We start from the raw sequence: 22137 nt of genomic DNA on the forward strand, positions 1-22137 counted from the left end.
TGGAGCACGGCTGTCTTCCGGGTCACTTTACAGAACCGCGTTGGCAGAAGAGGCATTATGGGAAATGTATGCAAGTGCACATCTTTAATTTGTCATCTTTTTCAATGTCTGTACTCTTCCCAGTCTGAATATTGGGTCAGCTGGTTGGAGGCAATAGAGGTGATTGACAATGATGCATCGGCGCCCCCTGGCTGTAAGACACTTCAGCTACACCATATTGACAGCTCAGGTCTCTCCAGCTGCATGGAAAAATGTTCACTGTCTGATTTCCCTTCGCTTCCGCGTTTGCTGTTCTGCAATTCTGTTTCACAGGTGAACGCCTGAACACCCCTCCCATATGTGCGGCACAGACAGTCACCCACCCACCCATACCACCCTCCCCCGGTGCAGATTGCACTCTACAGGAGAGCTACCTCTAATTACAGAAACGATGCCTTCTATTCCGTTAGCTGAAAATCCCGGCTGCCTGACGCATCCAGAGGAGTCTTTTGGGGGGAAGGAGGGGGGGTACTGCTTGCACCATGCCCCCAGGGCACACAAAGCTTCCCTAGCAAATCCGAGCCAGTTCAGCCCCCAGTCTTACAAACCTTAATCACTGACGACACAGATCGGATACAGACCAGTGTACTCCATGCCTTTTCCTCAGAATGAGGAGGGTCGCATGGTCCTTTAACGGTACCGTTTAATGACTTGACGCTCAAGCTCATCCCCAGGTGAAAAACATGGCTGAGATGCGGCCGGGAAGCCGACTCCGATCCCCCGCTCCCGGCGACGCCGAAAAGCTAAAAAGGCTGACAGGCTTATCTGATCCGATCTGAATCCAGACAGACCGCGTCTATCACCACGCGAGAAAGGCAGCCTTCCCAGGAAGCCGGGGGAGGTGGCGGCGGTGAGGGGGGTGGGGGTAGCGGCAGCGGCAGCTGATAGGATTTTATTCCTGTCTGCTGAAAATTAGAGCTGAAATTGTGTGTCAAAATGTTGCCCCTCCTTAATTATGGTTGACAGGCGGCCTGTCTCACATCAGGTCTGACTGCGCAGGACTCGAGAAGATGGCTGTGAATGAAATACAACAAATCAGACTGTTTAGACAAATGAGCTGAAAAAGGAGGAGCAGAGGCAAGCTGACCCAGTCTGGTCCTAAATTTCAGCAGAATAAATCTGCCATCTGATCACAGAAAATCTCCTACTGGCCACTGACTCACTGTCCCTCATCTTGCTCACAGCCCCCCACATGTTTGCACATGCTCCCCCCCCCCATTGTGCATGTAAAGTTCCTGTTTTGATTGTATCCACAACCTCCTTCCCATATCATACGCACAGTCCCCCATCCTCCCAAATATCCCCACATCATGTTCACCCCCCCCCATCCACAGTCACCCCACCCCCCACCCTGCTTCCAGTCCCTACTCACCCCCACCCACCTCGCTCCCAGTCCCACTGTCCTCAGTTGCACTCATTAACTTCCAACACTGCAGTGTTTGAGGCACCCGCCCCCCACCCCGGATACGAACCTGCCCTCCGGCATTCTGAATAGCCACCGAGACAACGGGTGTGATGGAAAAACTAACTGACAATAACCCCATACAACTCCGAGATGTCCATTTTTCACGCAGTAATTACATTTTAAATTGCCAAACGGGACTGTAAACAATGCGACAGATATGACCATTGTCTTGCCCTAAGCAACAGTCTTCACACTCTACATGGGGGGAAAATGGGTTATATTGTCTTGTGCAATATTCCTCTGTAAACGCTGTTCGAGAACAGGAATAAATGAAATGCTTGATCTCATGACAGGGAGACGTTTATTATTTATGTCAGACACATAGTGTGCAGGGCTTGTAATCTCCTTTCCAAAAATGGCTCTGGAATTAAAAAAAAAAAAAAAATGTCCCCATCTCCTTTCGTTCACATGCCAGATGCATGCAGACACACTTGCACGCACACATGTGCACATCCAGTGTGTCACCATCAAGCACTGTACACACACACACACACACACACGCACGCATGCACACACCAGTTCACCAAGACCCCGTGCTGCACTCCCCCCGGCCTTGGGACCGGTCACGGTTATGGGGCCCAAATGCATCTCTCTGACAGGGGTCTGGCCTAATTTAACAATGGGTGTAATAACCGGGAGTCCCAGCTGTTTGTGGACAGGCTCTAATAACCATGCAAACCAGGTTTGTTTTGATATTGGCTGAAGGAATTGAGATTGAGATGGAGGGAGCGAGAGAGAAAGAGAGAGGGAGGGAGAGAGAGAGGAGGAGCGCAACTGTACTTGCGTTTGATATCTCAGCACTGACTGCTGTATGGGTAAATGTATTTGGAGTTACTTTTTGAGTCTGAATGGCCATGGTTATGACATTTTCCCCACCAATTCCAGCACATAGAGCAGCAGAGAAGAAATGGAGAGGGTGAGATAGAGAGAAAGAGAGAGAGAGAGAGAGGGCCGAGGGTACAGTACCTCCATAGTCTGTGACTGATGCATGGCTTTGATTGCATTCTGTGCCATAGCCCTGGTAGAAAACGTGACAAACGCACAGCCTGTAGGGGGGACAACAGGAGAGGAGCGGGAGGACGAGAGAAAACAGAACAAGACAAGAGGGTTGGACAAGTCGTTGTTAAATACCCCGAAACGAGAGAATCCACGGAGAACAGCCCATAAGAGGACGACACTGTTCACAGGAGGCGGCACAGGGAAAAAACAACAACAACAAACAACAACAACAACTCAAGTCAACGAGTCCCTCTCCAGTCTGTATTTGTTAATCCAGCAGAGCATCAGTGAGCATGTGCAGTGCAGAGACCCCTGCTTACCCGAGTAGTGAGCATTACAGGGTTGAGTACTGCTCCCAGGGTCAGCTATGTTGACAGAGTGCAGACCATTCAGGTTTGTGGAGGAGTGTGAGCACCCCCTACAGGCATGACAGGGGACTGCCTGCTGCATGCCCTAAAATTCAGGCCTGGGCCAATGGGAACGGATTCCTCCAAATTTAAAATATGATGGGAAAGGAACAATTTTTCATTTCTTAAAACATGGCAGGGAGCAAATATGACATCCCCACTTATCGATGGGCCTGTGACCACCCGGCTAGGGGACGATCGATAAGTCGAGCAATGTGTCTGGAGAGGCATTTTAACACGCCAGGCTGGTCAGAGGAAAGGATGCCTCTCTAGAGGTGTTACAGGCAAGTGGAGGACAGAGCCCCGGTCAGTACGAGGGGGACAAGGCGGGGAGGGAGGGAAGGGAAGGGAGGACAGAGAGACGGGAGGCACAGAGAGTGGGGTGGGGTTTAGGAAGGAGGGAAGGTGCAACAAAGAGAGCAACATAGGAAAGGGGAGACAGGGAGGAAGGAAGGAGAGAGAGAAAAAGGAAGGGAAGGTAAAATGGAAGGGGAGACACGGAGAGCTGGGGGGGGGGGGTCCAGGAGGGAAGGAAAGAGATAAAGTGTGAGGGGAAGAGGAGGAGAGAAAGAGTGGGAAGATGAAAGAGTGATACAGAGAGGAAAAAGGGGGGCAGAAGAACAAAACAGAAAGGGTGAAAGAAGGACAGAGAGGAAGAGAGAAGGGGGAGGACGAGAGAGAGGGAGGTTGGCATGAAGAGAGACAAGGGAAGAGAGGAAGAAATGGGGATGGGGGAGTGTGACGGGGCGAGAGGCGACGGAAGAGTGAGTGATGGAGAGATAGAGCGAGGGGATGGTGGGGCTTTTTGTCCCATTCCCCAGCGGCAGGTTGAGGGATGAGTCTATGTCCAGCCTCCAGCCTGCCTCCGGGCTGAACTGCACATGCCAGCCAGTGAGGGACCCCAAAAAGGTCACCCAACAAGATGAACATACAGCTGAAACATCTGTACAACAGTAGCGCAGCTGGGTAGGTGTGCCAAATATAATGCCAGACAAGTGAGGGTTCAATAATTTCAATAATACCATTGACAAAATGGCCACCATGTGGCCCATGTGCCTGACCCACCCAGGGCTGATTCTCCTTTTTTAACTGCTGATTTTTTAGCAGCCAGCTGAATTGCAGTACAGCAGACGGCTTCCTTCAAGCCATATTTCTCTGCTGCCTCTGCTCTGCAGCCATTTGAAGGAGTTGGGGGCGGGGTGCGACCGAGATACGGTGAGGGCACCCGGAGAACCGCCCCATGCAGAAAGTAGGGTAGGTCCTGGAGTCCCCCGCGGACCGGCCCACATTGTATTTATAGCCCTGATTGATACGGCCGTGCAGCGGCGCGGTGACGAGACCATGGGGCATCGGCAGCAAGCCGCCCGGCCCATGTCAAGGACTGCGAAGCCTATTTATCAACGTCTGGAGGCTCCCCGTACTCTGAAAATGGAATTTTCTCCCTGTGTGACATCCTTAAATAGATCCCCCCCCTACCCAGCCCCCTGCCGTCGCCTCCCTCTGGGGCCACAGCTGACTAAAGGCATTGGAGGCAACGCTGAAATATTCATGAGGACAAAACAGCGAGCTGCAAGAGGGTGGGGCAGCAGGCAGGGATTCTGGGAAGGTGGAGAATGCAGGGAGGGGGGTGTGCTGGGGGAGGAGGGAAGACAACACAAAGAAGCACGCTCAAGCGGACACGTGCCATCAAAATGGAACCGACTCCGGTCATAACCCAGGACATAATCCTCTATAAATCTCTAAGCTTTAAGGTGAGAGCTCTGCAGGGACAGGGTGCTCTGGGGTCTGTCTGAATGAGTGCAGTCACTCCCAGAGAGGAAGGCTCAGGCTGGTAACTCAGAGGGGTTAAGAGGGGGGACAGCGATGGACAACAAGAATAACAAAAGATGGAAAAAAAGAAACCGGCAACGACATTAACAGCGATGGCAGCAGAGTCCGACGACAGGAACCAAGGCGTCAGCTTCACGCCGAGACAGACGAGGGGAGTCTGACAACTTTGTACTTCTGGCGTCTGAGAAGAGCTTTAAAAATAGCGGTGACCCCCCGCAGGGGGCTGACAGACACCATTAGGGGTACTTTTCTCCTTCCTTTTTTCACAGCCCCGCTTATGTGGTTCCTGCGGGGTGGGGGAGTTACAGGGATGCAGTACGCCAATGGGAATCATGGCTGGTTTTATACAGAAACCAGCGTGTGGTAGAAAGTGAGAGAGAGAAAGATAGAGGGACAGATTGTGTGTGTGTGTAACGTGTAGAGCGGCAGGCTGCGTTAGGGCCGGGTTAGTGACTGGCCTCAAGGCCACATCCTTAAAGCCTAGTTTGGGCTTGTGATGTCATTGGGACAGGAAAGCTCTACATAGAAGGTCCACTCGCCCCCTCACTCCCCACCAATCAATGGCAGTGAGACACTCCTGGCGTGTAAGGACTCTGCCTCGGATAGGAGAGGTGGGGTATGTGGGTGGAGCCAGAAAGGCAGGAGAGGCGGGGCCATGGATGGGGGTGGGGCACATGGCAGCCAACCGATGCGCTCTTACCTCTGCTGAGCCCGTCGGGCCCACGCAGGATCCGGCACTCCTCAATCTGGCCGAAGGCGGAGAACATCACCCTGATGTCATTCTCGTTGCACTTCTTGGACACCATTCCTATGAAGAGCTTCCTGTCTTCCACCGCTGGGGGGGATGAAAGAAGCCATGGTAAAGGAGGGGAGATAAAGAGGGTGTGAGCCGGTGCCTGTGATCGGCTGCTCATTACCACATCAAACCAGCTGTTTCCTGCCCCCCCCCCCCCCACCCCACTCATCCTCCTTCCCCCCAGACCCCCTCCCTATTCCGTCCACCTCCCCTTTGTTTTATGGCCTCCTCTTCCACAAACAAGCCGGCCTACTGTATGTGGCCCCTTGGGGCTATTATAAGACCATGGGTGCCATAGTGCCCCCCTGTGGTGGGAGAAAGTACAGTTGGTTTGTTATGGCATTTGTTTTTGGCCCCTGTGCAAATCTGTACATGCAAATTCCCACATACTTGTATGTGTGTGACTGCATGTGTGTGTGCGCACTGCTACACGCATCGCCATCTCTGTGATTCCATGTGTGGGCCCTCCAACACATTCTGTGCGATGTTAATCCAATTCATTTTTAATGAGCAGCCTGTCAGCTTCTTACCAGGAGGCCAGCAAGATAAGCAGCCTGGTGCACTCTGGGAAATCAATATCACACTTATTTTGCTGTTGGATCCCGTTTTGTGCGTTTTAAGCAAAACTATCAGGATGCTCAGAAGATAAAATATTGTTTCATATTATTTCAAAGCCTTTATCCATTTGTACATATAGTCTAACTCCCTTGAGAAAAATTTGAGAATTTTTGGCACATAATTAATTTGCTGGGGGGGGATAGGGCAAGATGCCAAATAGAGGAAACACCCGCTTCTGAATTTCTGACACGACCGCCGGCCTAGTGACTCATAAGAGCCTGTGAACAATTAAATTATATAATCAATCAAGCTGTCACTGCGAATTTGGCAGATCCATTTGGGCTCTGGTGTCACGTCCAACATGTCCTTGTATGGGTCTGACCCCATTGCTCCCTGGGACGGGGAATATTCTCCCTTTTGTCATGGGGTCAAGGTTGTCCGTATCACTGGTATCAAAGCTAAAGATAAATATCACCCAAATCAAAGAAGTGCTTCATTAGAGGTGCCTTGCTCTACTGAGTAAACACTGCTTCAGATCCAGGACACATGGAAAGCAGAGTCCTGAATTCACCGCCGGCCCACCCAGGCCGTACCCAGATACAGGACACACTGACGGCAGAAATGACAGCTCGACACTTCTCTGCTCTCCTTCAGTAACTGCGAGCGGTATTGTTCTTACTGCCATAGCAGTCTCGCTTTATTTCCCGATGTGGACTAGCCCACCTGTAATGGACCCGCTGGCTGCAATTGCCAGTCAATGAGAGAAAAGGCGGAGCATAATGCATGGATAGGGTGGAGCCAAGTTTGGGGGAGGGTGTGGCAATATGGACAAGGGGCGGGGTCAGTATAGAGAAAGGGTGGGGTCATTGAAGACAGAGAGGGTCATTACTGAACCTCCTCAATCCAATGCCTCACCTCAAATCCCACTCTCATCAGACCGCTAACACACACAGCACAACCGGCCATGATCCCTCACCGCCCCCACCAGCCCCCCAGACTCTCACCGTTAGACTTCTCACTGTCTGCTGGCTTCATCTGTATGGGATGATGCATCTGGAGGGGGAACAGAAAAGGATTTCACCTACAGATAATCCACCACACAGACAGACACACACAGACTCATACGACACATTCAGTTCTATGGGCAAAACCCTAATCTCAACAATGACAACCTTTACCCCTACCCAGCCCTAACCATAAGGAACCTAACAAAACACAAGACTTTTGGCATTTTTAGGTTATTGATTGCAGATTTATCGCTTTAAGGGGACATCTATACATAACACACACACACACACACACACACACACATCCCACAGAAACCTGGAACCATGTGGAACCATACTCAGGTAAGTCCATTTTTTCAACATCCATTCATCTGATTTCATACAGCCATTTTCTCTCTCTGTGGCAGAGCTAAAGGTAAGCATGACACTTAATCAGGGATGTAAGATACACACAGCTTTTTCCAACACCTCCACTCTCCCCCTGCCCCTACAGAGAAGTTTACTTTTAATAAACCGCACAATTTAAAAAGCTCAGGATTTTTCATCGCATGCTGTGGTGTAGCCATCACAGGGAGAGGTGGTACTGTAAGTCAAGGCTTCTTACGGCTCCTGAGTTTACCCAGTATCCCCGGGAGCACCGCTTTCGCATCGCAGGCTGCCCTGCAGTCAAGGGGCGTGAGCCTTTCATCTTCTCCTGAACACAAACTCCACACAGAAGCGGAGTTCCTACATCAGTCAGGCTTTCGGTTCCGCTTATCCTGTGGTTACTGTTACAAATGCCGTCACAACTGCATTCCAACGGAGGCCTGCTGAGCTGGGGCTATAGCAGAGACGGCAGGGCTATCCAAATAATATTTCTGACCCAATTAAACCCAAAACTGTTCCATCCCGGACAGTCTGCACTTGACACTCCCTACACAAATGTGGATCTCTTTGAAATCTGACTGGGCCAAAGGCAGGGGCATTGTGGACAAGGGGCTGGGCCACCATGCAGAACGAGCAGTGCCAAGGCACATGAAAGGGCGGAGTCAGTGTGGCAAAAGGGTGGAGCTAATAAAAGGCAAAGGATATGGCAGAAAAGTGGCGAGGCCAATGCATAAATCACCACCTTTTGCAGTCCTTGGAACTGTTGGGAAAGGTCTACTGAACGGTCACCTTCGCACCCAGGAGAGACTCCTGACCCAGATTACAGCCCCTGTGCCGCGCCCCTCCCTCTCAGCAAACCGCCATGTGCACCTGACAGCTCGACAGGACAAGCTTGGCTCGTGCCCGTACCGTGGGACAGTCCCGGTGACAGGTTTTCACACCCGGCCACAGCGCCCCTCCCCCCCTTGTTGCAGGTCATTAGAGTCCACCCGCACCGTAAAACACGCAGCTTGGCAGCTGTCCCTGCATCAACACACACGCCTATTCTAGTTTGTACTGTTTCACTACCCCTGCTGGCCTCAGCATACATGCTCTACACTGCCTCCTGCTGCTTTCCGGTATGTACTGTTTGACTACCCCGCTGGCATCATCATGCACGTCCTACACTGCCCCCTACTGATTTTCAGAATGTACTGCTGGACTGCCCCACTGGCATCATCATGCACGGCCTACACTGCCCCCTACTGATTTTCAGAATGTACTGCTGGACTGCCCCACTGGCATCATCATGCACGGCCTACACTGTTCCCTGCTGCTTTCCGGCATGTACTGTTGGATTACCCTGCCATTGACAGCACGCACTCCTCCCCAAGCTCTCAGCTGCTACTTTCGTGACGTTAAGGACGCATTACCTGCTCGTTCCTCCTCCACCCCACTGTGGGGTAGGGTCAGGCTGGCTTGCTGATGGGGTGACCCAGCAGGCTTATTCAGGTACCTTGTACTCGAGACAAGGACAATCCCTCTAACACGAGGTCAGTCGACGCAGAAATGCTGGTGTGGTGTGCGCTGGCCCGAGTGGCGTGAGTCGAGATTACGAACAGAGTATGCGACAGCCAGACAGATGGGCCACTCTGCGTGATCTCTCCCTGTCACCGGCACGTGGATACCAGGTGGGTGTCAAAACATGAAAGAGCACCAGCCATAAGTGTGGCTCGCTCCCCTACCATCCCGAGGCCTTTGATGTGCAGGTGAACCCCCCCCCACATTAAGTCCGCCTTCCCCACCCCTGTTCGGCAAGGAGATCACACTCCATCGCCACAACTACAACTCCGATTAATAGATTTTTGAGTGCAAAAATCAAATGAAGGGGGGTGCCTCCTGCTGGACTCAAATGGTAGCACACCACTTCAAATTAAAGGTGTTGTTCTATTTTAAAAATGAAGAAGGAAATTTTGGCATAACCGATCAGAGGGTCAGACGGTGTGTAAGGGCTGGCATGGCCCCCTAAAGGACATGGGCTTTAGGACACTGTAGCCAGTGTGTGACATTGTATCCAGTGTGCGACACTGTAGCCAGTGTGCGACATTGTAGCCAGTGTGCGCATGAGACCCTTTTTGACCATATAATGTTTAGTCTGGATCTGACCCGCTGGTGTGTAACTGCTCAGTGATAATGTTTCCCCATCACTCTCCCCCTGCTCTTTCCCCCTCACCACCACCACACACACACCATATGTTTGAGGGCAGTGTGCATATGCACACAGGCCCCTATGTGATCCTCACACTTGCTAAATTCCCCCCAGACATGATTCTCTCTTTCATTCCTGAGCCTGCTTCCTCCCCCCATGAAAGACCCGGATCCTTTGTTTTCAGGCTCCTCCTGAAATGGGTTACCAGATCTGGTCAGCCATTTTCCGTTAATTAACATGGGGGCTCTGGCCGTAGAGCCGGATCGTAGGTGGGTTGAGCGGCCGTCTTGAAAATCCGTTCTTAAAGTGTGTAGGGCCGCCTTTCTGAGACGCCCACTCGGTAATCGCTAACCCCCTCCCCCCTCAACGGACAAACTCCTGTAGAGGTTTATCAGACCGGCAGCTGTAAGGCAGGTGCCAGAGGGCATCAGCAGGGATTGCATCCTGACCCGGCCCAATCGGCCCGTGTCCTCGAGTCCGGGACAGGCAGGACAGCAGGTTGCTGACAATTACAGCTGGGAGGGCTGGCATAGATTGATACGTCTGGCAGCTGCTAATGAAACGTTAAATTTGCTGCAAAAAAGAGAGAGACAACTCTGTCTCATGCACGGCAGGTGGGAACACAGGTGGGCGGGTGTTTGCCCCCTCATCTCAGTCGCGGATGGGGGGATTCAGCTCCCCGTCTTTCATGGGTTTGTGCGCCCGTCATTGCGGCTGTCTGATGTCATGCCCATGACATTCCTCAGAACCAGCTGCCTGAACATCAGCACAGCTGGTCTGTGGTCCTGTCAGGAGACAGACGGCCGACACTGAGCTGTCCGCTGAGGAAGGTCCCGCACGGATACGAACACGCTGGTCTCACAGGCCTCACCTGCCCCCAGTGCAGAGGGAGACGAGGCAAATCATATGTACAAGACGGTGCCTGTGGAATCTGCATGGTAGCTTCTATGTGTCTGGGCTTTACTAAAACCAACAACACCCCATTCTGGGACTCAGCCTGCATCAGGCTCAGTGACCACCACAACCCTACATTAACCTTATACTGGATGGATGGATGGATGGATGGACGGATGGATGGATGAAATACAATATAGGGTTGTTCAGCTCTTTTCTGGGGCAGGCTGGAGGGTGGAGGTCTAATTCAAGGTGGGGGTTTAAACAAGTTAATGCAACAATGGATCAAGGTTCTTTTAGGAAAAGCAAGTTGAGCAAAGAAACAAACAAAAAATCTTAATTCAAAAGAGTGACAAGGAACCCATAGAATACTACAGAAGGGGACGAGCACATTCTGCTAAGTCCTGTCCTCTATATTCACCCATCTGACCCTATAAGACCCCCATCTAAGCAATTAGTCCAACTAGGGCCAGCTGGGCATCATTAATTAGGTTTTGCGATAACGGCAGAGATGCGGGCCCCCCCGCCGGCTCACACCTGCTCCGAGTGCTACCTCATATCACAGGCTCACAGACTGCACATCGAACTTCTGTTAAGCTGCCGTGAAAAGGCTCAAGACCACAGATCTGCTCCTGTGAAGTCAGGACACAGCAGATGCTTTCTGGGCAGCCGTACCCAATCAGACTCTGAAAGGCATCCCCCCCAGACAAAGAGCCCGCCCCTTTGGGGGCGTGGCCAGAGTGTATTTAACCTGTAGAGAAAGATCCTTGAACGACACTCTCTGTCTCTCTCAGTGCAACGCACAAGGCCAGACCAGTGCTGCTTAGAAGACACATCACAACAGAGATATCAAGCGTGCTAAAAGCGGCGTTTACCTTGACTAAGGCAGCTAGCTGCCATACAAAATAGAAACTGAGAGAGGCGAGTACTTCAGATTGCAGTAGCTTGGGCTTGATGTAACACCACTAGCTTCTGTGGCTAATTCTGTAAGCGAAACACAGGCCAGAAGCATTCCTCCGGGAGAGCTTATAAAGCACCGGGGAGGCAGGGACCTATCCCGCAGCGTCTCCCAGAAGGTTGAGTGGCTCCCCAAAAGGGGAACAGTGGAAAATAAGAAGTGAGAGGCTGTCTTGGGCATTGTGACAGAGAGCTAGGTGTAAGCAGGACACACTCATGTCCCCAGCACGACATTTCCTCAATCCCACCGCACAGTGACACCGGACAGCAATCTGAAAGTAGTGCCACTGGGAGAAAACCCAACGAGGACAGACCAGACGCTGTGATGAGAGTCTGAAATGGCATCACAGGTCAGTGGCCAGTTAGTAACGGACCCAGAAAACATGGCCACTAAAAGGAGGTTTAAATGAGCCATGAAGGAATGTTCTGCATACTGAATTACCCACAATGCTTTCTTTCCCCCTAACCAATGGGAGGCCTAAACCTGGGTAAGTCACCCCTAACACCCCTAACTCAGGTCAATGCAGTCAAAAACAAATACTCACTCAGGTAAAGACAACACAGGACAAGCACTCATTTAGACAAACGTTACCCCTGCGTAAAAACTGATAAATGCCATCTCTTTGTAAACACACAATTTCCAGACGAAACAGGCCCCAGACGAACATAAACACACACGCTATATCAAAGCCTCGGCCCCCCCACAGTGGGAATACTCACCCCAGATAGGGTCTTTATGTTGTGTAGAGCATTCTGTGCCTCCAGGGCAGCCTTCCGCGTGTAAAACGTTACAAAACAGCACCCTGCGAAGACAGAGAGGCGAGACGATCACAAATCACAGGCAGCAGTTTCCGAACGAACGAAACGAAAGCGTCCCGTGAAACGTTATCTCCAGGCTTCTGCGGGGCTGAGAGGAGAGGAGCAGAGAGGAGAAAAGGAGGTGGAGGAGGAAAGGGCGTTCTTGCTGCCAAGACATGAGTGTTTTCATTATGAGGCAGAAAACCTCGGGGGGGTGAGGGGTGGCAAGATGAGACAAAACAATGTCATTGGTACAAGGCCACTGTCATCGCCGTGGTAATGCTAACAGATATGAAGGCTGCCGTCTCTCTCCAGACACTTTTGGAAACATTCATGTCTTGATGAGGGCCCCCCTAGGGGATGAAATAACATTGTTATTTCAATATAAATGAAATCCAGTGACGTGGGACTGAGCTATGTGCCGTACCATCCGTGGCAGCGGGTACACTGCAGCCTGGCTGACGGGGAGGCGGTAAACGGCACTCCAGTGCCACGCTGCCAGCTACCGGCCACTCTGCAGATGCTGGCTAACGAACCGTGAAAATTCCCGTTTCATTACACGGTAAAACACAGCGACACGGTGCCGTGGGGAACACAAGGATCAGCATACGGACGGAGTTAATCTCAGCGGCTGTGTCCTCCCCTCAGAACCTTTTCAAATCACCAACATGGCCATGCGTGTTGGAAATTCTTCACCTGGGTTACTGGATCACCAACCAGAGCTCTGGGCCGGGCCAGGAGAGACCCGGGAGAGAAAGAGGGGACTACAACCTCCTGCGAGGTTCCGCTTAAGAGCAGAACCTGCCCGTTCCAGGTTGTGTCTGTGTATGGGCTCCCCAATTCACCAAAATCCCAGAATGGGCCATAATGTGTCTTTAAATGCTGCAAGCGTGCATGTGTGTGTGTGTGTGTGTGTGTACACGTGTGTGTGTGTCTGTGTATGCATGTGTGTGTGTCTGACTGTGTGTGTGTGTCTGACTGTGTGTGTGTGTGTGTGTGTGTGTGTGTGTGTGTTATCAGGTGGTACTGTGCTGGAGGGACACAGGACACGGCTGCCACTAAACTCATTTGGAGTGTGATCAGTATCAGAATTTCGTGGGGGGGGGATGAAGGGAATAAGGTGGAAGGGGGAACGAGGGGGAGGGGGGCTGTTAGCTAAATGAGAAAACACTGTGTGTGTGTGTGTGTGCGCCTGAGCATGTGTGGCACTGAAGAAGAGCCTGATTACACCACCTGACCACTCTGCACACCACACTGAGAAAACGGTTTCTTTATACGCTACCCATAATGCAGTGCAGCTACACTTCATAATGTGAAAGGCTCCCCCACAGCCGACTCATGGCCAGGCAGGCCAGTCTGTCAGCCATCTGAAGAACAGAATAAAAAGTTTTCTTTTCTCTTGACAACGTGGAAAGAGAAAAACAGGTGCACATGATGGGGAGCACAGAGCTTTAGGCATGGGGGAGCCGAGTGAACAGCTGTATGGGGGGAGGGGGGGACAGTACCAGCTTTACGGGGGGGGGGGGGGGGGGGAGTGTTGCCAGGAGGCTCTCCTCGAATTCCTGGTGGAAGAATTCGGCTCATATCCACCAACCTCTCTGGTTTTCCCAGACCTCACTAACCATTCCTAAAGCGGGGGTCGGGGAGGGGGGGGGCACATCACTTAGCAATAAAGCATAAGAAAACGCCAAGTGCAAAATTTTGCTAACAGGTTTTAATCAACAAAGCTATTTGACTGACACTCCGCCTGCCAAAACCAATTATTAGTTTCGTTTTTATATACACAGTAATACGAAAAACTTCTACAAAAAGAAATAAAACAAAATAAAAAGGAGGAGCTGGGATGGGGCACAGTGGCGTCTGAAGCCATTACCAACCACACATGGAGCCGCACGCATATAAACACCAGAAGAGGCTTCATCACTGCATTTGCAGCCATCAGAAACCACAGCTAATAAAATTAAAATCCACACAGTTTTAGTTCTCAGGAGCAAAATTGTACAAACTACCGCCAACTTGACAATATTAGTACCAGTCAGGGCCACTGTGCACTTTTAAAAATGAAATTCAATGTTTTTTAATACCCTTTTCAAGCTCTTTACAGCAGAGCAAGCCCAAATGACCTCTAATATGTCCTGTGTCACCAGTTCTTTTATTCAAACAGATCGACGCAGGAATCCGACACGAACCCTCACCCCCGGCAACAGCTCTCTTTTAACGAAGAGAGCGACAGCAAATCTCTCGCTGGGGGTGGCGTCATCTCCACGCAGGCGAGTGGCTTGGCGTACGATGAACTAGGGAGCGGCATTTTAAAAACCGAGCGTGCTTGGAGTCAGACTCATACCATTGCCAGTGACTTATACCGTATTTACCACAGCAATATTATTTTTTTGTCCGTCTTGTTGTATTCATTTCTTATCCTTTGTTGTATTTCCTCTTTGCGTTACTATTTGCGGAGAAATGAATTTCCCCCCACAGGGATAAGTAAAGTTCTGTCTTGCCTTATCTTTGGGGAAGCCAAGGCACTTGGGGTGTCAGAATATCTGAGGACGAACAGCGACTGAACGTCACCTGGAGGTGAGATATTGCTGTACCCTGAGGCCAGCAGGAGCGGCAGCAGACGACCCAGAGTAACATCTTCTAACTCTCACATCACACTGAGGCCTCTCCGATGGTCGTGGGAGTTTTAGTTACACAAAAATGTTCTGGGGGTAGAACAAAAAATGATTGGTTCAAAGAGAAAACCAATCAGAATGTAGAGAAGGTGGGTCCAAGCAACTAGAGGAGGCAGGACAAAGACACCTGACTGGTTGATCCCTCTTTCTCTAGTTGCTTGGGCCCACCTCTTCTACAATCTAATTGGTTGTTTCCCTGAACCAACCATGTTTTTTTGTTCTGCCCTCAGAATATTTTTGTGTAACTAAAACTCCCATGAGCCTCTCCAAATTCATGTGACAATTGGCCTTGTGACACATTCCATATCCGGGCTCTTTGAAAGCAACTGGTCCCAGTGCTCCTCAACTCCCCTGTCTCTGTCGAATTGAATTTTCTTTTCCTTGCATCCCGCCCCCTCAAAAATAAGGATGTGAAATGACAAAATAGGAGCAGCACAGAGCATACGCAGAAAAGCAGGAGAAGTCAGCAGCGCAACAACTGAATTATACATCTGATTATGTAATAAGTCATGGTCTGTTATATAGGCATGATTACTCAGTGGGTCTGCAGAATTTAATCCCCAATAGCTAAAGAAGGCATTTTCAGACATTTTATTGCCTTAAATTTTGAAAATCTATTTTAACGTTTCAAGGATCCATGGAAAGCAGAGTGTGAGAGCAGAGGCAGAGCTGGGATGCAGGTCCAGATGGGGCAAGTGTCAGTGAGTCTCTGCTTCAGGCTACCCACAGCCCCCCCCCCCCCCCCCCCAAGCCCACAAAGGTCCCCTGGCGGCAAGTTCAAGGATGACAGCAGACACAGGACAGACGAGAGGTGTGTAAAAGAGCAGGGCAACTGCAGTGACCTGCGACTCATCCTGAGGCAGAGAGGTGCCAGTGTGTGGAGGCTGTCTGTGGAGAAGGGCACAGGGGCTCACAGCACACCCCCGCACTGCATGCGCCTCACACTGCATGCGCCAAAGCGCAGTACTCTGGTCCCCAGGCTATGCGGTAATTGTGCAGAAGCCACATTAGCGGCTTTTTATCTCCGAAGCAGCGGAGTGGAAACACTTAACGGGGATTCGCTGAGTCTGTTTGCAGCAGCACGCTCGCCCCCCACCCCCCCATGAGGCTCAGCGCTGAAACTAAGGAAATGCAAAAGAATCGCCGTTGCTCATTCTCCCCGCCCATGTTTCCTCACAGACTGGAAGTGGCAGCTGCGGTCTGTCTCACAGAGAGCCGCTTGTGGTGACATAGCGGCAGAGCGACGCGCGTTCCCGCTCGTGGTGACATAGCGGCAGTGAGACGCGCGTTCCCGCTCGTGGTGACATAGCGGCAGTGAGACGCGCGTTCCCGCTCGTGGTGACATAGCGGCAGTGAGACGCGCGTTCCCGCTCGTGGTGACATAGCGGCAGAGCGACGCGCGTTCCCGCTCGTGGTGACATAGCGGCAGAGCGACGCGCGTTCCCGCTCGTGGTGACATAGCGGCAGAGAGACGCGCGTTCCCGCTCGTGGTGACATAGCGGCAGAGAGACGCGCGTTCCCGCTCGTGGTGACATAGCGGCAGTGAGACGCGCGTTCCCGCTCGTGGTGACATAGCGGCAGTGAGACGCGCGTTCCCGCTCGTGGTGACATAGCGGCAGTGAGACGCGCGTTCCCGCTCGTGGTGACATAGCGGCAGAGCGACGCGCGTTCCCGCTCGTGGTGACATAGCGGCAGAGAGACGCGCGTTCCCGCTCGTGGTGACATAGCGGCAGAGAGACGCGCGTTCCCGCTCGTGGTGACATAGCGGCAGTGAGACGCGCGTTCCCGCTCGTGGTGACATAGCGGCAGAGCGACGCGCGTTCCCGCTCGTGGTGACATAGCGGCAGAGCGACGCGCGTTCCCGCTCGTGGTGACATAGCGGCAGTGAGACGCGCGTTCCCGCTCGTGGTGACATAGCGGCAGTGAGACGCGCGTTCCCGCTCGTGTGACATAGCGGCAGAGAGACGCGCGTTCCCGCTCGTGGTGACATAGCGGCAGTGAGACGCGCGTTCCCGCTCGTGGTGACATAGCGGCAGTGAGACGCGCGTTCCCGCTCGTGGTGACATAGCGGCAGAGAGACGCGCGTTCCCGCTCGTGGTGACATAGCGGCAGTGAGACGCGCGTTCCCGCTCGTGGTGACATAGCGGCAGTGAGACGCGCGTTCCCGCTCGTGGTGACATAGCGGCAGTGAGACGCGCGTTCCCGCTCGTGGTGACATAGCGGCAGAGCGACGCGCGTTCCCGCTCGTGGTGACATAGCGGCAGAGAGACGCGCGTTCCCGCTCGTGGTGACATAGCGGCAGAGCGACGCGCGTTCCCGCTCGTGGTGACATAGCGGCAGTGAGACGCGCGTTCCCGCTCGTGGTGACATAGCGGCAGTGAGACGCGCGTTCCCGCTCGTGGTGACATAGCGGCAGAGAGACGCGCGTTCCCGCTCGTGGTGACATAGCGGCAGTGAGACGCGCGTTCCCGCTCGTGGTGACATAGCGGCAGAGAGACGCGCGTTCCCGCTCGTGGTGACATAGCGGCAGTGAGACGCGCGTTCCCGCTCGTGGTGACATAGCGGCAGTGAGACGCACGTTCCCGCTCGTGGTGACATAGCGGCAGAGAGACGTGCGGTCCTCATCACCCAACCAGACAAGCAGCCGAGGTGAGGAACAGTAGGCGGCGACAGGAGCGGCTGAGGGGGTCTTGGGCAGAGAAGGGGGGCTTTCTGTGATGAAATGTGGCATTTAATGGCCGTGGTGACCTCACCAGGGGAGAAAGAGGAAGGGTGAAGCCGGGGCAGCCTCAGGGAGAGGCTGTGACCAGTGTGCCCTGGCAATTATGGCCGATAATCTATCGGAATACATTAACATGTTAATGAGGCCTTGGCACAATGCCCCCCGCGCCCCCCCCGCCAAAGAGGCCAGGCAGGGGCATTAATAAAACCCACAGCCTCAGTCTCTCAGGCTGGTATGGCTTGCCGCTGACAGCGGGGTGAACGTGACCACATGTGTGCGTGGGCGTCCTTCACGAGCCCGCCGGCACCTATCAGGGACGCCCGTGTGTCGGCCGAGCCGTCTGGCCGTCTGGCCCGTGCCCTGCATGTTTAGAACAGACTGGTAGTGTGGGCAGCACCTCCTCACTGCCTGGCACCGGGCCACCGGAACCCAGCCAAGGGGTGGGTTTGTCCCCATTGGGCCGACCCTACAGAGTGGACACACACATATACACACAGACACACACACTGTGTACGTGTGACTGAACACATCGTAGCCAACCCACCCCCCCCGCCCATGGTGTTTCACTCTCTGCCGGGTTACGGCGGATCAAACCAGAACCACGAGTCTCTCAACCTGTCAGAAACAGCGGGACACGTTTCCAAAACAGTGCTCCGGATCAGAACTAAACCTTTGGCAGAGATGTGGTTAAGCAGGACTGTGGAGGATGGGGGAGAGAGAGGGAGAGAGAGGGAGAGAGAGAGATGGAGGAGAGAGGGGCCTGCTTGGAGGACAGAGAGAGCACACTCTCGGAGTTAAAAAGGATGTTTTATTCATTAACGAAGGCACACACTTAATGGGCTTCTTGTCTGCTTACTTTACAGAGAACAAAACGCTGCCTCCCTCAGATCTTCACACGCGGAATGCCATCGCTACGGAAACAGCGCCGTGCGCCACACAGACTGACCCGTAAAGTAATTTAATAGAGCGAGATGATGGTGAGGAACCGGCTGCCCGCGGCCCTGACTGACTCGGCACTGCGGTCAGCCGTGATCCACTCCGGAACGATCCTACTTACAGACAGTATGTCTCACTTTGTCCAAACCCCCCCTTACACCCCCACTATCCAAGCCTCCTTACCCCCCGCCCCTCCTGAACCATTGTACAATATCAAAGAAACCAATCGACTGCGCTGATCTGACACTGAGAACTGGCCCAGTGCAGCACAACACCCATAGAGAGTGTGATGCATCATGGGAAGGCTCCGCTGTGGTCCCGAGGGATGGAAATGCAAGGTCGCACACGTGGAAACCACGAGCCACTGGAGATGCAGAGATCGCAGACACTAGAAATACACATCAGACTCTGTGCAAATTCTCCAGAGTTCCCATGATCCTCCAGGGGGACATTAAGGCCGCTACAATGATCGCTCACTCAAGTTTGTAAGACAGCAGCATCTCATTAAGGTCTCTATAGCAGGAAAAATCCCGGCAACTCCCAGCCGCCCCCCCCAGGCATGCCTCTTAGTGGCTGTGCAGCTGTGCAGCCCTCAGCCTCAGCATGTTAACCTGTTTTTATTTTTTATTTTTTAAAATAATAATTAAAAAAAAAAAAAAACACACCAGCCTCTCTCTATCACTCCTAATTCCAGTTCTGTGCGTGCTAGCGCCCCCTGGGAAGCAGGAGCTCAGACTGCACAATGCCAGCGGACAGCAGAGAGAGGAGCCCCTAGCTCTGCTCCGACGGCTCCCGGGAACATGGCACGTCTGATGCAACTTACAGAAATGGCTAGTAGAGCAGGATGCCCCCCAGAGCCGAGATGGGCTCTCCAGGAAATCAGGCAGGCCGTCCTGGAACCTCTGCTCGAGCCGTGGTTATCCTTAATGACCCAGACGCCCCCTGATCTGTGGGGGTGTCACATCCAAATCTGAATGGTTCAAAAATCAGAATATTTCCCCTTCACTGTCACTATGGTTACTACAGTTGAAAACATTTTTAAAGCAGACTAAGCAAAGGTGTAATGCTATATGCTAATATTACCATATCTATGCCACTGCACATAAACGGGTGTATTTTTGTTGAAAAGGGTTTCTCAGAAAAATCCGGCCCAAACCGCATTTTTCTCCTCGGAAAATGTACAGTTTATTGTGCGCTACAAACACCAATTTAATAGCAAATTCACTCATCAAACTCCCAGTTATAAGTCCGCTGTTGAATGGTCATATTTCTTTGGTAGATTTTTCAATCCAGCTGAACATTATATTAACACGAAAATAGGGTAGGAAAAAAAGCAGGTCAGAATTGCAACAAGACTGACCCCGAAAACTCCTTAGAGCCCTTCTGAGCAGAGGCCCCTGGGCTACAGCCCGGGTGAGCCCGTGCACTCAAGCTCCCCTGAAAACAACATGGTTGGGATGCCGGTGTTTGAACGGTAAACCCATCGTCATCACGACCGCTGGAACAATTTGATCTCACAGTCATATGCGTGTTCTGGGGTCAGCACCCTTGCTCTACATGCGTGGAGTTTGCATGTTAGAGTCAGCACTGTCTAAAACATCACGACCAACGTCCGCTTAACACGAATCCAGCCGGTCCTCTTCACCCTGTGTTCCGTCCTACACGGGGTTGAGTGAACCCCGTCTCTGAAGTGTCCCCGACCATCTCCACTCGAGCTTAATCGACGCACGTACCCAAGGCGCGACCCAATAATGGTAGGTCACGTCAATCCACGGAGTCGGTGAACTCGCAGCCCCCCTGTTCATCGGGGAGAACGCTTCCGCTGGAATGTTCCATCAGATGCCCAAATTCATGCGGAGTGACTCCATGAATTATTAAACTCGTGCTGCTTGTCCCACAAACAAGCGTACATCATTTTTTTTCTTGCCTGAGGCAACGGGTGGTCAGCAATATTCCTGGACATCATACACCCGCATTTAGGTTCATCTTCGCAAAACAAATGGAGATGGAAAGCTATGACGTTCAGCCACTGAGGAGGTGGCGCCTCAGAGACAGCGAAATACACACTGTTTTTGAGGCATGTGACCTCCATTGACACTCATGTGTTCTAATGCACGTGTCCCTCACACGAAATAGCACCTCAGTACCTGGACTCGCCATCCATAACTGCCGAATTCTGTATTTAATACAGAGATAATGAGAGCCTGCGATCCTGAATACGGCGGTTGGATGGATGGATGGATGGATGGATGGGTAATAAGAGTACAACAATGTCACGGCAGACTCAGAGTTAAGCAGACTAGATGGTGGAGAAAGAGAGAGAGATAGAGAGAGAGAGCTGTATGTATGACTTTTATACAGATGACGGCGGGTTAGCCATTAGCCTTGGCGAAACGGGGACCAGCCTGCGACCTCGGGAAGGACAGGATGTACGACTAACAAGGAGGAGGAGGAGACGGAGCTGACAGGCAGAGGAGACAGATCAGTGTGTGTGTGTGTGTGTGTGTATTAGGATTATACACTCACATAAAGGATTATTAGGAACACCATACTAATACGGTGTTTGACCCCCTTTCGCCTTCAGAACTGCCTTAATTCTACGTGGCATTGATTCAACAAGGTGCTGAAAGCATTCTTTAGAAATGTTGGCCCATATTGATAGGATAGCTTCTTGCAGTTGATGGAGATTTGTGGGATGCACATCCAGGGCACAAAGCTCCCGTTCCACCACATCCCAAAGATGCTCTATTGGGTTGAGATCTGGTGACTGTGGGGGCCATTGTAGTACAGTGAACTCATTGTCATGTTCAAGAAACCAATTTGAAATGATTCGAGCTTTGTGACATGGTGCATTATCCTGCTGGAAGTAGCCATCAGAGGATGGGTACATGGTGGTCATAAAGGGATGGACATGGTCAGAAACAATGCTCAGGTGCTTAAATCACCTTTCTTTCCCATTCTGACATTCAATTTGGAGTTCAGGAGATTTGTCTTGACCAGGACCACACCCCTAAATGCATTGAAGCAACTGCCATGTGATTGGTTGATTAGATAATTGCATTAATGAGAAATTGAACAAGTGTTCCTAATAATCCTTTAGGTGAGTGTATTACATTGTGGGGACCAAATGTCAGACAGGTGCGATCGGAGCGTGCCGGAATCATTACCTTTGCTCTGTGGCGGGTTCTGGCTCCGGTCTCGGAGGATGTTGATCTGGTAGACGGCGCCGTACGGCTCGAACAGCTCCTTCAGCTCCTTCTCTGACCAAGACCGTGGGATTTGGCCCACAAACATCTTGATGGCGTCGGGGTCGGGCTGGTCCGAATGCTCCAGCGCCCCGTTCATCTTGCTGCCGGTGCCGTTGCTATGGAGAGATACGTAGGCGGGGTGTTACACGTGTTACATGTATAACATGCGTGCCCATCTCTCTAATCTCTAATTCACTGTGTCACCAGTTTTCTCATGCATGCACAAACATACTCACACACACCAAAAGACAG

At 52.0% G+C, this 22137-nt stretch overlaps 1 protein-coding gene across 14 annotated transcripts in view; it reads right to left on the reverse strand.

The window, feature by feature from the left end:
• Positions 1-22137, reverse strand: part of celf2 (cugbp, Elav-like family member 2) — a 110043-nt gene that overhangs the window by 23141 nt on the left and 64765 nt on the right. For all 14 annotated transcript variants that reach the window (XM_023802015.2, XM_023802013.2, XM_023802007.2 and 11 more), the window contains 5 exons: positions 21805-22001; positions 12227-12309; positions 7099-7147; positions 5441-5575; positions 2471-2550 (listed from right to left, as the gene is read on the reverse strand). In XM_023802015.2, the coding sequence (XP_023657783.1) occupies positions 2471-2550; positions 5441-5575; positions 7099-7147; positions 12227-12309; positions 21805-22001 (544 nt within the window). The remainder of the gene's footprint in view (positions 1-2470; positions 2551-5440; positions 5576-7098; positions 7148-12226; positions 12310-21804; positions 22002-22137) is intronic.

Source organism: Paramormyrops kingsleyae, chromosome 3 (assembly GCF_048594095.1).
Source record: "Paramormyrops kingsleyae isolate MSU_618 chromosome 3, PKINGS_0.4, whole genome shotgun sequence".
Lineage (NCBI taxonomy): Eukaryota > Metazoa > Chordata > Actinopteri > Osteoglossiformes > Mormyridae > Paramormyrops > Paramormyrops kingsleyae.